Below are 13,345 nucleotides of genomic sequence, written 5' to 3'. Positions count from 1 at the left end.
GTTAAAAAAAAAGTTTAAGATTAAAAATAGGAGAGACGTCACATGGCAGCAAAAATTCACCAGATGATAACTGCTCTAGCAGATCAGAGAATTAGAGGTGGGTTGGCTACAGGATATTTTAAAGATGAGGTGCTTGGCACAGAGGAGGAGGGAGTAAATACTGTTGAATGAACTGGGATTTTAGCTTGCTTCTGGAGGACAGGTGGACATGGATAGTTGAAATGAAAGGGAGGGGTTTGCAGGAAGACAGGACCAGCAAAGCAAAGGATACAAGTGAAAAAGGTAAGGAGGTTGATCTTGGAGGAGGAAGGAGGAGCTGGACTTATGACCAGCAAGAGGTCTGCTAGAGTTAAATGCCTTCTCTGTCCTCCCCATCTTCTTCATCTTCAACCCTGCCCAAAACTCAATTTTTGTTGGCTGTATCCAACAAAAGCTCGGATGGCCATCTCTCAGGAATGCTACAGATGGGACTTGATATTAGCATAAAGTTAGGTTCCCGGGTCAGGAAGGTCCCCTGCAGAAGCAAATGGCACCCACATGAGTATTCCTGCCTGGAGAATTCCATGGACGCAGGAGCCTGGCGGGCTACAGCCCATGGGGTCGCAAAGAGTGGGACATGACTGAGCGACTGAGCACATCCACACACACAGGACACTTAAAAGGAGGGAAGCATCTTTCCCACCCTGCAACTTTTGAGAAAGCTGTGAGTGTCACAAGAGGAAGTCTGGATTTTAGCCTTCACGGGGGACAATGGAATGGAAAGATTTTTGAGGCAGGATGGCTGTCAAGATTATATAGACTACAAGGCATGAATTTCCTCTCCCTTCCCACACACAAAGTGATTACAGACAAGTTTCCATATGAAAGACCCTAACTTACAAGCCAGTATTCAACTGCCTTCATGAATGACTTTACCCACTTACGGGACTCAAATGACTTTCTTTCTAAGACACCATTCCAATTTCAGATGCCTGCACATTCCCTCCCAGGGCTGAGGGAGTCCTGCCTGTGAGACTTCTAGGACAATGAAATACATGTGCAGCCAGGCCTCATGAACACTTTCTGATTAAACTGAGGTATTCTTTGACTGTGTTAGAGACATGCACAGGTGCCAGCCCTAAAGATGTCAGGTCTAGAGCCTTCTTGCTTTGAGCCATTTTCCCTACTACTTGGTTTGTAGGTTCTTCTCAAATTTTTTATGACCTGTCTTAGTCATAAAAAGAGTGATCATAAAGTACAGTCTTAGAACTGTGAAATTACTCAGAGGAAAATAAGCAGGAGGTGACTCAAAGGACCACTGGATTTGAATGTACCTTTTTTGCCAATTTCAAGTCCTCTATTAAGTCTTCTTCTCCTTGAGAAAGCTCAAAGATTGCCTGCAAGGAAAGATAACACACGTTTACTGAACTTTCATTTATGAGACCAAATTCAAATGATGCTGGTGCCAGTGCTCAAAGCCCCAAATCTGCTTATTTCTTCCAGATTTTTACAGGATTCTTAAAACATTAAATTAACCCAAAGCAATTGTATCTAGTGACTAAAGCCTACAAAGAAACAATTATGCAAAACTTCTGTGTAGTGTGCTTATCTGTTTGTGGGAAAAAGAGTTTCCATTTATGTTTCCAATCCAACAAGTCATCTTTCACTTACAGAATTTTGATGCAGCTGAACAAGACAGAGTTATTTTAGGTGAAATAATTAGAATTTGAGCCATGACTGTGAGTCTGTGTCTTGGCTGTGAATGGCAATCATAATAAATGATACAGGGTCTGTTCTCAGTGATGGATACAGAATTATTATTAACCAGGCCATCACAATTTGTCTTCCTTCTATTAAACAGAAGGTGAATCTCAACAGAGAGCTTTATTCCTATCAGCCACTTGTGTTAAGGCTGCATTGTAGGAAGAATCCAGTATTTTATCACTCTAAATGTCTGGTAAAGTTAATTCATTCTAAATTGCTTCTCACCTTCACACTGTGCAATAAATAAAATCACAGGAGCTGGCTGTGTGAAAATGTGTGTAAATGAACAATCTCTAATTTGGCTCTATTAAGCCATCTTAATCGAAGAGCTATGATGCACAGAACAGTCTTTTACTTTCACCTAAGAATCTAAACTGTTGGCAAACTTGATGTTATTAAAGGACTGCATGTTTGTGGGGATGGTTCAGGGACTACGGCATGTGTTTTGAATTAGAGGGAAGGAGGCAGCAGGCATGGAGAACACCTGCATCCCTGGGCTTGGTGAAGAGTGGGGTGATGAACGTGCTCCTTGGCAACAGGTGGAGGCCGGACGCTGTGCTGGAGGCCAGTGCATGGTGACCCCTCTCAAGCTCCAGTAAAGTTTCCACATGATGACCTCCTGGTACTCTATATTTTGTTTAACTTTTTATTTTGAAATAATTATAGACTCACATGAGGAGTTACAAAAATAATACAGAGAGGATCTGCAGAGCCATGACTCAGCCTCCTGCACGGTGGCACCTTATATAACTATAGAGCATTATCACTTCCAGGAGGTGGGTAGGCACAGTACAATTAACTATTTTTACTTGGACCCTGGGAGCTTCCCCGGTAGCTCAGTGGTATAGAAGCCGCCTGCCAATGCAGGAGACTCAGGTTTGATCCCTGGGTTGGGAAGATCCCCTGGAGGAGGAAACTGGACCTTCCTCAGATTTCCTTGTGTCTGTTTCACCATAGCTCAGTGTGGTCCCCAGGAGAGGAGGACCACAGAAGCTGTAATGGGGTACACAGTGGGCAGGCATCTGTGTGGGTGGAAAGCATGAAGACCATGGGCTTTGGAGTAGGACAGACCTGGGTTCAAATCCCACCTCTGCAACTTTCTAGGTGGGTGACCCTGTACCTTAATAAATCTCATCTGCAGAACCAATCCTCCCATCTTTCCTTCCTACTATCAGAAAGTCCAAGTTATATATGCACACTATTCACACTTGGGAAAACACAGAAAAATATAAAGAGGGAAAATTTAAATCATCCACAATATCATCTTGTTAACCACTGTTAAAATTTTGCCACTGTTAATATTTCTGAAAATGATATTATTAGTGTACATATTATTTTTAAATTACCTATTCATTTTAAAAAATAGATAATACATTGACATGGTTCAAAATTCATAGCATAGGAATGGCCACATGGTGAAAACTTCCCTCTTGTCTCCTTCCCACCACCTAGTTCTCCTATCAGGAGTCAACAATGTTACCACCTCCTTATACGTCTCTTCAGAAATACTTTATGTGTCTATAAGCAAATACAAGGCTTCCCTTATAGCTTAGTTGGTAAAGAATCCGCCTGCAATGCAGGAGACCCCAGTTTGATTCTTGGATCGGGAAGATCCACTGGAAGAGATAGGCTACCCACTCCAGTATTCTTGGGCGTCCCTTGTGGCTCAGTTGGTAAAGAACCCGCCTGCAATGCAGGAGACCTGGGTTCGATCTCTGGGTTGGGAAGATCCTCTGGAGAAGGGAAAAGCTACCCACTCCATTATTCTGGCCTTGAAAATTCCATGGACTGTATAGTCCATGGGGTCGCAAAGAGTTGGACATGACTGAGCGACTTTCACGTTCACGCAAATACACACACACATACACACACACTCATGTTTCCTTCTACATAAATGGTACCATACTATAACACCCTACTTTGTGTCTTATTTTATCCACTTAGCCAACACTTCCTGTGTTTCTATAGTTACAGAAGGTATGGGCATTCATTATGGAATCAGGCCTTTATAATAGATGTTCGGGTTCTTTCTGGCACTGTTTTAAATGTTTCTGTGATGAATAACCTTACAGGTACTTTGCTTGATCTATGTACAAGTATGCCTGGCAGATAAAGTCCTAGAAAAGAACTGCTGAGTCAAAAACCCAGAAAGTTCTCAACTACTCCTTTCGCCAATGTCAGGTTTTCTATTAGAAAAGATATTCCAAGAATTTCCCTAGATGATACACCTTTGAAGTGTTTAGCACAGCTTGGCACATGACAAGTTCCCGATAAAGTAATATTATGATAGCCATCTAGAGCTACAGATGCAGAAAATTTATAGGGAATGAAATTAACTGCATTCCATACTAAAGTCTTCCATAAAACTGGATCAAAGTTTCATAAACTGAACATTTTAAAGTATTCCAGAAGGTGCTATTAAGATATAATTAATGTGATATAATTAATATAATAATGTGGTATAATTAATGTAATAATTAATTAATGCGATTATTTCTGTGAATAGACACTTCCTGATTCATCTTCTTTGTAAAATCAAATTTTCACATCACTTTCTTTTTTTCCTTTCTAATATTTATTTCTTTGACTGCTGTAGGTCTTAGTTGCAGCATGTGGGATCTTTAGTTGTGGCATGCGGGATCTAGTTCTCTGACCAGGGGTGGAACCTGGGCCCCCTGCATTTGGAGCACCGAGTCTTAGCCACTGGACAACCAGGGAAGTTCCCAATCAGGTTTTTTTTTTAAGTCAGGGCCATACCCAACCAGCTGGATGCTGGCTTCTCAGTTCCTTACTAGGTCTGACATCCCCATTCGTCCTCCTTCTGACAATGCGGTGAAGAACTCACTTGGAGACACTGGCATAGATGCCGGCCTGGCTCTCACCCGTAGTGCACCTTTCTCCAAACACACGCCCAACTCCAGGGGCCCCAGCCTACCTCCTGCCGTTTGATTTCCTTGGACGTGAGCATCTGATTGACGCACACGTCGAAGGTCTCACTCCACAGCTTGCTGTCTCTCCGCTTTGTGCTTGAGGGGGCAGCATTCCTGGACCAGGGTCGGGGGCCCAGGAGGTCGGGACGGCTCTCACTGCGGAAGCTGATGGACCGCTGAACAAAGAGAAAAACAAACCATCACAGGCACAGCAGCAGGACTGGGTGGATCATTTGAGCGGCTTCCTGCCACTGACAGAACATAAATCAGACATTTGCAAGAAGGAGAGGAAAATGCCACGAGGCCTTGGGAAGCAGGGCATTGTCTCTCGCCTACGTGCTGAGGAAAATTGGGCAAGGGGCCGCTCTCAGAGACGTGCTGGGAGTATCCGTTCTGCGAGACTGGGCTAGCCCTGTGTACCACGGCCTAAGAGCACTTCAGGTCAAACGCGTGCGCACAGGCGGCTCTCAGTCAAGGGACGGGCTCTGCTTTCTTCCGCGGACACCTCGGCTCTCGAGAACAAAAGTTAACACAAGTGGATGTTCTTCAAAAAACAAACCAACCCAACATCTGGCTAGTAGGCCGACTCTCCTCCTTGTGGGAATACAGCCCACTCTCCTTGGGTAACTGCTCTCACTTCATTTGGGCAGACTCCCCCAGGCCTGATCAATCAAGAGTACCCCACCACCCTGCTTCAGAGAGGGGACCTAATTCCCTGAAATTTGCTGTGTGCTCCATGGGAGAAAGAATGGACGATCATTCCTTCAGGACTGTAAGCTCAAGAGACAACATACACAGCGGTTTCTTGCAGCAACTCACTCTGGTCACATAGAAGATTGTGTATGCTACAGGAGAGCAAAAAGGGACACACAGAATGGAAGGAGAGAGCTCACGGTGGGGAGGAAGGGAGCGGCAAGCTCCACCAACACCAGCTGAGCCCCTGGGTCTCAGTGTGATTTAAGCCAGGAAGAGCCACGCAGAGACTAAGGGGCTGAAACAGTCCCCTTTCGGTTTACATTCACCTCAACTTCGGTTCTGTCAGTTACCATCTTGGCAGCAAAGGACACCAGTCTCGCCTTATTTTTCTTATTTTTCCAAAGAGGTTCTAGTAGACTTTGGGGTGGTCTAATCATCCAAAGTCCTCCTGTGTGGCTGAGACATGCTAGCACAGTGCTTTCTCGTGACAAATGCAAATGATCAAGAAGAAAGCTGAGTGCATCATCTTCAGCCTTCATCCTAGAAGATTTCAACACACTTATTGGAAATGTTGCTGAAGCAGGAGGTGTTGCTGTGCTCAAAAGTGACATTCTTATTTAGCAAGTGTTCCCTGCCATGGCTGTGGCCACATGTCTGTGGCCTTGAACGTGAAGTTCCAACTCCTTGGTTGGGCACTGAAGTCCTCTTGTAACCTGACCACAGTATGTACATCTAGGATCATCTCCTACCACTCAACCATGAGCCCCCTATTCTCCAGCTCTACACGGTTATCTGCTGGATATACCCTAAATGTACCCACCATGCTCTGCCACATGTGCTTCCTTCAAGCAGTCTTCTTTTTCTGGAATGCTTTTCTTTCTTTGCCTTGCTGGCTAACTCCTAACTGTCCTTGGGATAGGTATAATGCAAACACCTCCTCTAGGGAGCCTGCACCAATGTTCTCCCATCCTTTCCCAGAACCATTTGGACATATCTCTGATATAGTGATGATCACACTTCATGATACTTACAGTCATCTGCTCTGAACTAGAAACTTCTGAGGGTAGGAACTGATTTTGCATGTGAAATATGAGTCATCATCACTGAGACCTTCTAAGGTAGTTTTCAAATATTTTGAGATTCAACAATAAAATTTAAGAAAGTATATTTTAAAAGAACTATCCATAACAAGAACTATCCATAGCATTGTTGAGTACATTAGAATTCATCTGCTTCTCAGGTGGCACTATGGTAGAGAAACCGCCTGTCAATGCAGGAGACACAGGAGAAGACTTGGGTATGATCCCTGGGTTGGGAAGATCCTCTGGAGGAGGGCCTGGCAACCCACTCCAGAATTCTTGCCTGGAGAATCCCCATGGACAGAGAAGCCTGGCAGGCTACAGTCCGTGGGGTCACAAAGAGCCTGAACACACACACGCACATCTGCTTGATAGAATGTTATCTAGCCTATAAGACAATTCTGAGATAGTTCTGTGGTGTTTTTTTTTTTTTTTTTGAGATAGTTTTAGCAGCTAAAAATCCCTTCTTTGTAAGTCAAAATAAAATCAGAATTCAAATCTGTACGTGAACACTTTATAAAGTGCACATGCGCGAAGATACAGAAGGAACGCCACAAAATGCTACTGTTTTTGTCTGATTATATTATAGGTATTTTTTTTACCTAGTTTATAATTTTTCATCAATCGAGAAAAATGAGTAAATGAAAAATTTAAAAAGAGACTGCCAAGGGGCTTCAGGGTATGACCACAACTTCCTGGAAGCAGGATGCTTCAAACAGCACCACAGTTCTGCAGGCTGGCACAGGTGTCTGTGAGCTTCTGGGCTCATGGGTGAGCTCACGATCACTGGACCAGCCCAGGGCTGGCCAAGAAAGCATTTGCTCCAAATACAGTTCACTAACAGTATCTTGCAAATCCTTGGGATCTCTTGAAAACAGACCCTTATAATAAACAGTGACCAGACTACTGCGCGCAGATGCCTCCAGCACTAAAAATCAATTAGCTACAGGCACAGAAGGTCACAACAAGCAAAGTGAGTCATCAAGAGACTCTCTCATCTCAGTTTGCGGCTCTGATGCCAGCTGGGGCGGGAACTGCAGAGCAGAAGGAGAGGAAAACACGAAAAGGAAGATTCAAAATGAAAGACGTTTTCCACTTTCACTTGAGGGCATCAACTGCCTTCTTTGTTACGTTTTCAGTCCCTGACCAACTTCAAATTTCCCCTCTCCACCACCAGGTTCAAAGTCTTGTACGCTAACTTTGAATTTTCATGTAGAAGTATATAAAATTAAGTACCAATCCCCTCATTTTTCTAAGTCCACTTTCTAGAAGTGACTGCTGTAAGTTTGTTTGAGATCTCTCTGAACCTTCTCTATGCATTTGCTAACATTCACAGAAAACACGACGTCTTCTCTTTTCACTTAACAGCATGTCTCTCCATGTTATAAGACTCACTCTTAAAAAAAAGAATTTATGCAGGGACAAGGCACATCATATGAAATTAACCACTTTTACAGTGAACAAGTCAGTGGACTTTAGTACATTCACAGTGTCACGCGACCACCACCTCTAGTTTGAAAACATTTTCATCACCCTGAAGTCACCCAATCTTTTTTTTAAACTGAGGTACAGTTGGTTTACAATATTGTATTAGTTTCAGGTATACAACATAGTAATTCAAATAAAATATCGGCTATATTCCCTGTGCTGTACAATATATCCCTGTAGCTTATTTATTTTATATAGTTTGTACCTCTTAAGCAGAGAAGGCAATGGCACCCCACTCCAGTACTCTTGCCTGGAGAATCCCAGGGATGGGGTCGCACAGAGTCGGACATGACTGAAGTGACTTAGCAGCAGTACCTCTTAAGTCACCCATTCTTTTTAATGGCTACAGTGTTAGTGTCTCATAATCTGGATGAACCACATGGATTTAACCAACCTGCAACTGACGGACATTAAAATCGTTTCCAGTGTCTGGCTAGTATTTGACTCAGTGAACATCCTTTAGGTATCTGTGCTGGTATTTCTGTAAGGCAGATTCCTTAAATAGAACTCCTTGGTCTGAGAAGTATCTACTTCTTAACGTTTGATATGTACTGCCAAATTGACCTTCAAATAGTCTGTTCAACTTGATAGTCTCCAGAAAGGCATATGATAGTTCCTTTCCTACACACTCATCAACATGATATTATCAATCTGACGGGGAAAAAATACATCTTAATTTCAGTTTCATGTTCTGAACATAGGATTGAACATATTTTTATGTTTTTATTGAAAAATTTCCCACAGTTGGAGATTTTCTACCGTTGCAGTTTAAGGGAAAAAAAAGACAGGTGAGCTATACTAGGTGAGCCCTATCTCTAAGAATTCCTGGCTTTGTGTTTCCTTAGAACCCAGCTGCTAGGCTCGGGGGCTAAAGGGGAAGGGGCAGGGGTGAAGTTCACCACACAGATCACAGAAAAGTAAAAGTGAAAGTCGCTCAGTTGTGTCCAACTCTTTGCGACCCCATGGACTACACAGTCCATGGAAATCTCCAGGCCAGAATACTGCAGTGGGTAAGCCTTTCCCTTCTTCAGGGGATCTTCCCAACCCAGGGATTGAATCCAGGTCTCCTGCATTGTAGGTGGATTCGTTACCAGCTGAGCCACAAGGGAAGCCCAAGAATACTGGAGTGGGTAGCCTATGCCTTCTCCAGGGCATCTTCCTGACCCAGTAATCGAACTGGAGTCCCCTGCGTTGCAGGTGGATTCTTTACTAACTGAGCTATCAGGGAAGCCCACAGATCAAAGAGAGGCCGTTAAACATCTTCCCCTTCTTAGCACTTCTCATAAGTTCTCTCCGATCTTCACCAGCACCCTGCAAGGTGGGAGTTTATTCCCATTTTACTTATGAGTAAACCAAGGCTCAGGAAGGCTAAGTTATCTGCTCAGGATACAAAACTAGATCTGTGTGAGTCTAAAACCTGAGCTCTTTCCACTATAGGGGCTGTACCTGCTACTTGGGCATCCCAGGTGGTGCTAATGGTAAAGAAACTGCCTGCCAATGCAGGAGACATAAGGGACTTGAGTTCGATCCCTGAGTCAGGAAGATCCCCTGGAGGAGGAAATGGCAACCCACTCCAATATTCCTACCTGGAGACTCCCATGGACAGAGAAGCCTGCTGGGCTACTATTCACAGTGTTGCAGAGTTGGACATGACTGAAGTGACTTACTATGCATGCACCTGCTGTTTACAGGCAAATCATGCACTGTGGGGAGGTTTTGGTGAGATGGGATCCAGCCTTCTCGGAGTTCAAGTTAAGAAGAGGGCACTCATTTGCTCAGTTTTAGGAAGAAAGAGTGCGTGGCTCTTTGATTAAGCAAACTTCTGATTTACACCTTTAATTCAGTTCAGTTCAGTCACTCGGTTGTGTCTGACTCTTTGCGACTCCATGGACTACAGCACGCCAGGCTTCCCTGTCCATCACCAACTCCCAGAGCTTGCTCAAACTCATGTCCATCCAGCTGGTGATGCCATCTAACCATCTCATCCTTTGTTGTCCCCTGTTCCTCCTGCCTTCAATCTTCCCCAGTATCAGGATTTTTTCCAGTGAGTTATTTCTTTGCATCAGGTGGCCACAGTGTTGGAGCTTCAGCTTCAGCATCAGTCCTTACAATGAATATTCAGGACTGATTTCCTTTGCAATTGACTGGTTTGATCTCCTTGCTGTCCATGGGATTCTCAAGAGTCTTCTCTAACAACACAGTTCAAAAGCATCAATTCTTCGGCACTCAGCTTTCTTTATGGTCCAACTCTCACATCTATACATGACTACTGGAAAAATCGTAGCCTTGACTAGACGGACTTCTGTTGACAAAATAATGTCTCTGCTTTTTAATATGCTGTCTAGGTTGGTCATAACTTTCCTTCCAAGGAGTAAGCGTCTTTTAATTTCATGGCTGTAGTCACCATCTGCAGTGATTTGGGAGCCCCCCAAAATTAAGTCTGTCACTGTTTCCATTGTTTCTCCATCTATTTGCCACAAAGTGATGGGATCTGATGCCAAGATCTTTGTTTTTTAATGTTGAGTTTTAAGCCAGCTCTTTCACTCTCCTCTTTCACTTTCATCAAGAGGCTCTTCAGTTCCTCACTTTCTGCCATAAGGGTGGTGTCATCTGCATATATATAAAATTATTGATATTTCTCCTGGTAATCTTGATTCCAACTTGTGCTTCAACCAGCCCAGCATTTCACATGATGTACTCTGCAAAGAAGTTAACCAAACAGGATGACAATATACAGTCTTGATGTACTCCTTCCCCAATTTAGAACCAGTCGATGGTTCCAGGTCCAGTTCTTATTGTTGCTTCTTGACCTGCACAGAGATTTCTCATGAGGCAGGTAAGGTAGTCTGGTATTCCCATCTCTTTAAGAACTTTCCACAGTTTGTTGTGATCCACACAGTCAAAGACTTTGGCATAGTCAATAAAGCAGAAGTAGATGTTTCTCTGGAACTCTCTTGCTTTTTCGATGATCCAACAGATGTTGCCAACTTGATCTATGGTTACTCTGTCCTTTCTAAATCCAGCTTGAACATCTGGAAGTTCTCGGTCCACCTATTGTTGAAGCCTTGCTTGGAGAATTTTTGAGTGCTACTTTGCTAGTGTGTGAGATGAGTGCAATTCTGCAGCAATTTAATTAGGATGGACTAAAACAAACATTTTGTCTTTTTAAAACTCCACCTCGAAGGGGGGAAGGATGCTGAAAGAAAGAATCCCAAAGAAATAAAGAATGCCAGACAGGTGTGTGGTCAGTGGCTGTCTGGCCCTGGAGGCAGCTCACAGCCAACCAGCCCCGAGCCATGCTCATGGGTGGGGCTGCCCACACCCTCGCAGTCACTGGTACAGCTCAGCACAATTAGATGAAAGGACTGGAGCTAGGGGAGAGCAAGGTGACTGCTGCTGGGAGGAAAAACCCAAAGAGGAGGCTGCCTTGAGAGAGGAGAACAGCCACACGCCTTCCAGTGCCCCACCTCGGCCCACCCCCCTGCTCTGGCTCTTGTGTGACCATGTGCTCTGGGCATCACTTACTAGGTTGATTCTGACGTGTCTGTTTTCTCCCAGTGGAAGGTAAGCTCCTTGAAGGCCAAGGATCTCCATCCATTCTATTCACTGATGGATTCATCTGCACGGGCACATGGTGGGTCCTCAACAATTTTGCTTAATGAGGGAATCTCACTGCTTGCATGTGAGGGGGGCTTTAATCTCCTTCTCTGTCCAAAAGGTGAGGATTCTTACCCATATTTATAGACGAGGGAACTTGAGGCTCAGAGAGGGTGATGCTTTGCTGATGGTCATGTAGCTGATGAATGGTGCTCCAGAATTTAAACCAGGTCAACAGTGAACTCAGGATGACAACCCATGTCTGGTCTACTTAAGTCCAGCTCCCCCCATACCTTTACAATTTTTAACCAATAAACTACCCTGCTTCCTAGAGAGTAAGATTTAAGCATGATGGGATGTGTGTGCCCAAACAGATGAGGGTCAGGCTACTTCTTGGCCTGCAGCAGAGACTCCCCATCTTGCCACCACTGACTTGGGCAGAACAGCCTTTGTTGTGAGGGGCTATCCTGGGTAGTACAGGATGTTCAATATGATCCTCACCTCTAATCACTCGATGCCAGGAATACAGGGTGATCAGAAGAGGCTCACTTCAAAGTAAGGGACTCAGCCCTGGGAGGGACTGGATACAAAACAGTAACATGCACGGCGATACCCCTCATTGTGGGGAATCTGGGCCTGGAATGAAAAATGTTCCAGGACAAGCAAGAGTTTCCATGAGGGAAACTGGCCCAGCAAATCAGTCAAAAATCCAAAGCTCATAACTACTGGCAGCTACAATAACAATGGCCATAGCAGGCGCAGATACTGCAGATTTAGGAAATGGGTGCTCATGTTTATGCCTGGGCTGGGTATATGGAAAAGATGCTGGAGGTGGGGAAAAAGCGGCCACCTTTACACGTGTCAGAGGAAATGTAGACCCGGCATGTTAGGCATGATGGAACAGATTTGGTTTGTTAATGCTCCCCGTTCAGTGGGGCACTCCCTTGTCCTTTTCCCAAAACAGAAGGTCTCTATGGCCAAAGATAACGCACTCCAATAAAGAGATGGAGCCAGGGAAATCCTCTACACTGACCCTGCTATTTTGTAGCAGAGGGCTTACTGTTAAATGGATTAGAGGTTAGGGTGGGACTGTAAGAGGAAAACATGTGTCTATGTTGCTATTACAAGGGATTAAACCAGAAAGTACAGTGGTAGTGGTGGGGAATGGGGAAATGTTCTCAGTGTCCTGGAGGAGACTCTCTTATAAAATTTGATTAGAGTTCAGTTCAGTTCAGTTCAGTTCAGTCACTCAGTCATATCCAACTCTTTGCGACCCCATGAATCGCAGCACGCCAGGCCTCCCTGTCCATCACCAACTCCCGGAGTCTACTCAAACTCATGTCCATCGAGTTGGTGATGCCATCCAGCCATCTCATCCTCTGTTGTCCCCTTCTCCTCCTGCCCCCAATCCCTCCCAGCATCAAGGTTGAGAAATAACATTTATCAGCTATGAAGCCGCTATCACATTTGCCTCTCATTCTAATCCTGACAGGACTTCCCTGGTGGCTCAGACGGTAAAGCATCTGCTTACAATGCGGGAGACCTGGGTTCGATCCCTGGGTCGGGAAGATCCTCTGGAGAAGGAAATGGCAACCCACTCTAGTACTCTTGCCTGGAAAATCCCATGGACAGAGGAGCCTGGTAGGCTACAGTCCATGGGGTTGTAAGAGTCAGACACGACTGAGCGACTTCACATACATCACATACTAATCCTGACAGAGGCATTGGACAGGTTCTCATATTTTGCCCCCTTTTAACAGATAAGAAATCCAAGTACCAGAGGATTAAGTGACTGGCACAGGTACATGCTGG

At 44.5% G+C, this 13,345-nt stretch overlaps 1 protein-coding gene across 4 annotated transcripts in view; it reads right to left on the bottom strand.

The window, feature by feature from the left end:
- Positions 1-13,345, bottom strand: part of ARHGEF3 (Rho guanine nucleotide exchange factor 3) — a 305,270-nt gene that overhangs the window by 20,489 nt on the left and 271,436 nt on the right. For all 4 annotated transcript variants that reach the window (XM_061128326.1, XM_061128327.1, XM_061128328.1 and 1 more), the window contains 2 exons: positions 4,679-4,849; positions 1,314-1,376 (listed from right to left, as the gene is read on the bottom strand). In XM_061128326.1, coding sequence (XP_060984309.1) covers positions 1,314-1,376; positions 4,679-4,849 — 234 coding nt within the window. The remainder of the gene's footprint in view (positions 1-1,313; positions 1,377-4,678; positions 4,850-13,345) is intronic.

Source organism: Dama dama, chromosome 24 (genome assembly GCF_033118175.1).
Source record: "Dama dama isolate Ldn47 chromosome 24, ASM3311817v1, whole genome shotgun sequence".
Classification (NCBI taxonomy): domain Eukaryota; kingdom Metazoa; phylum Chordata; class Mammalia; order Artiodactyla; family Cervidae; genus Dama; species Dama dama.
This window is presented reverse-complemented; position numbering and strand designations above follow the sequence as displayed.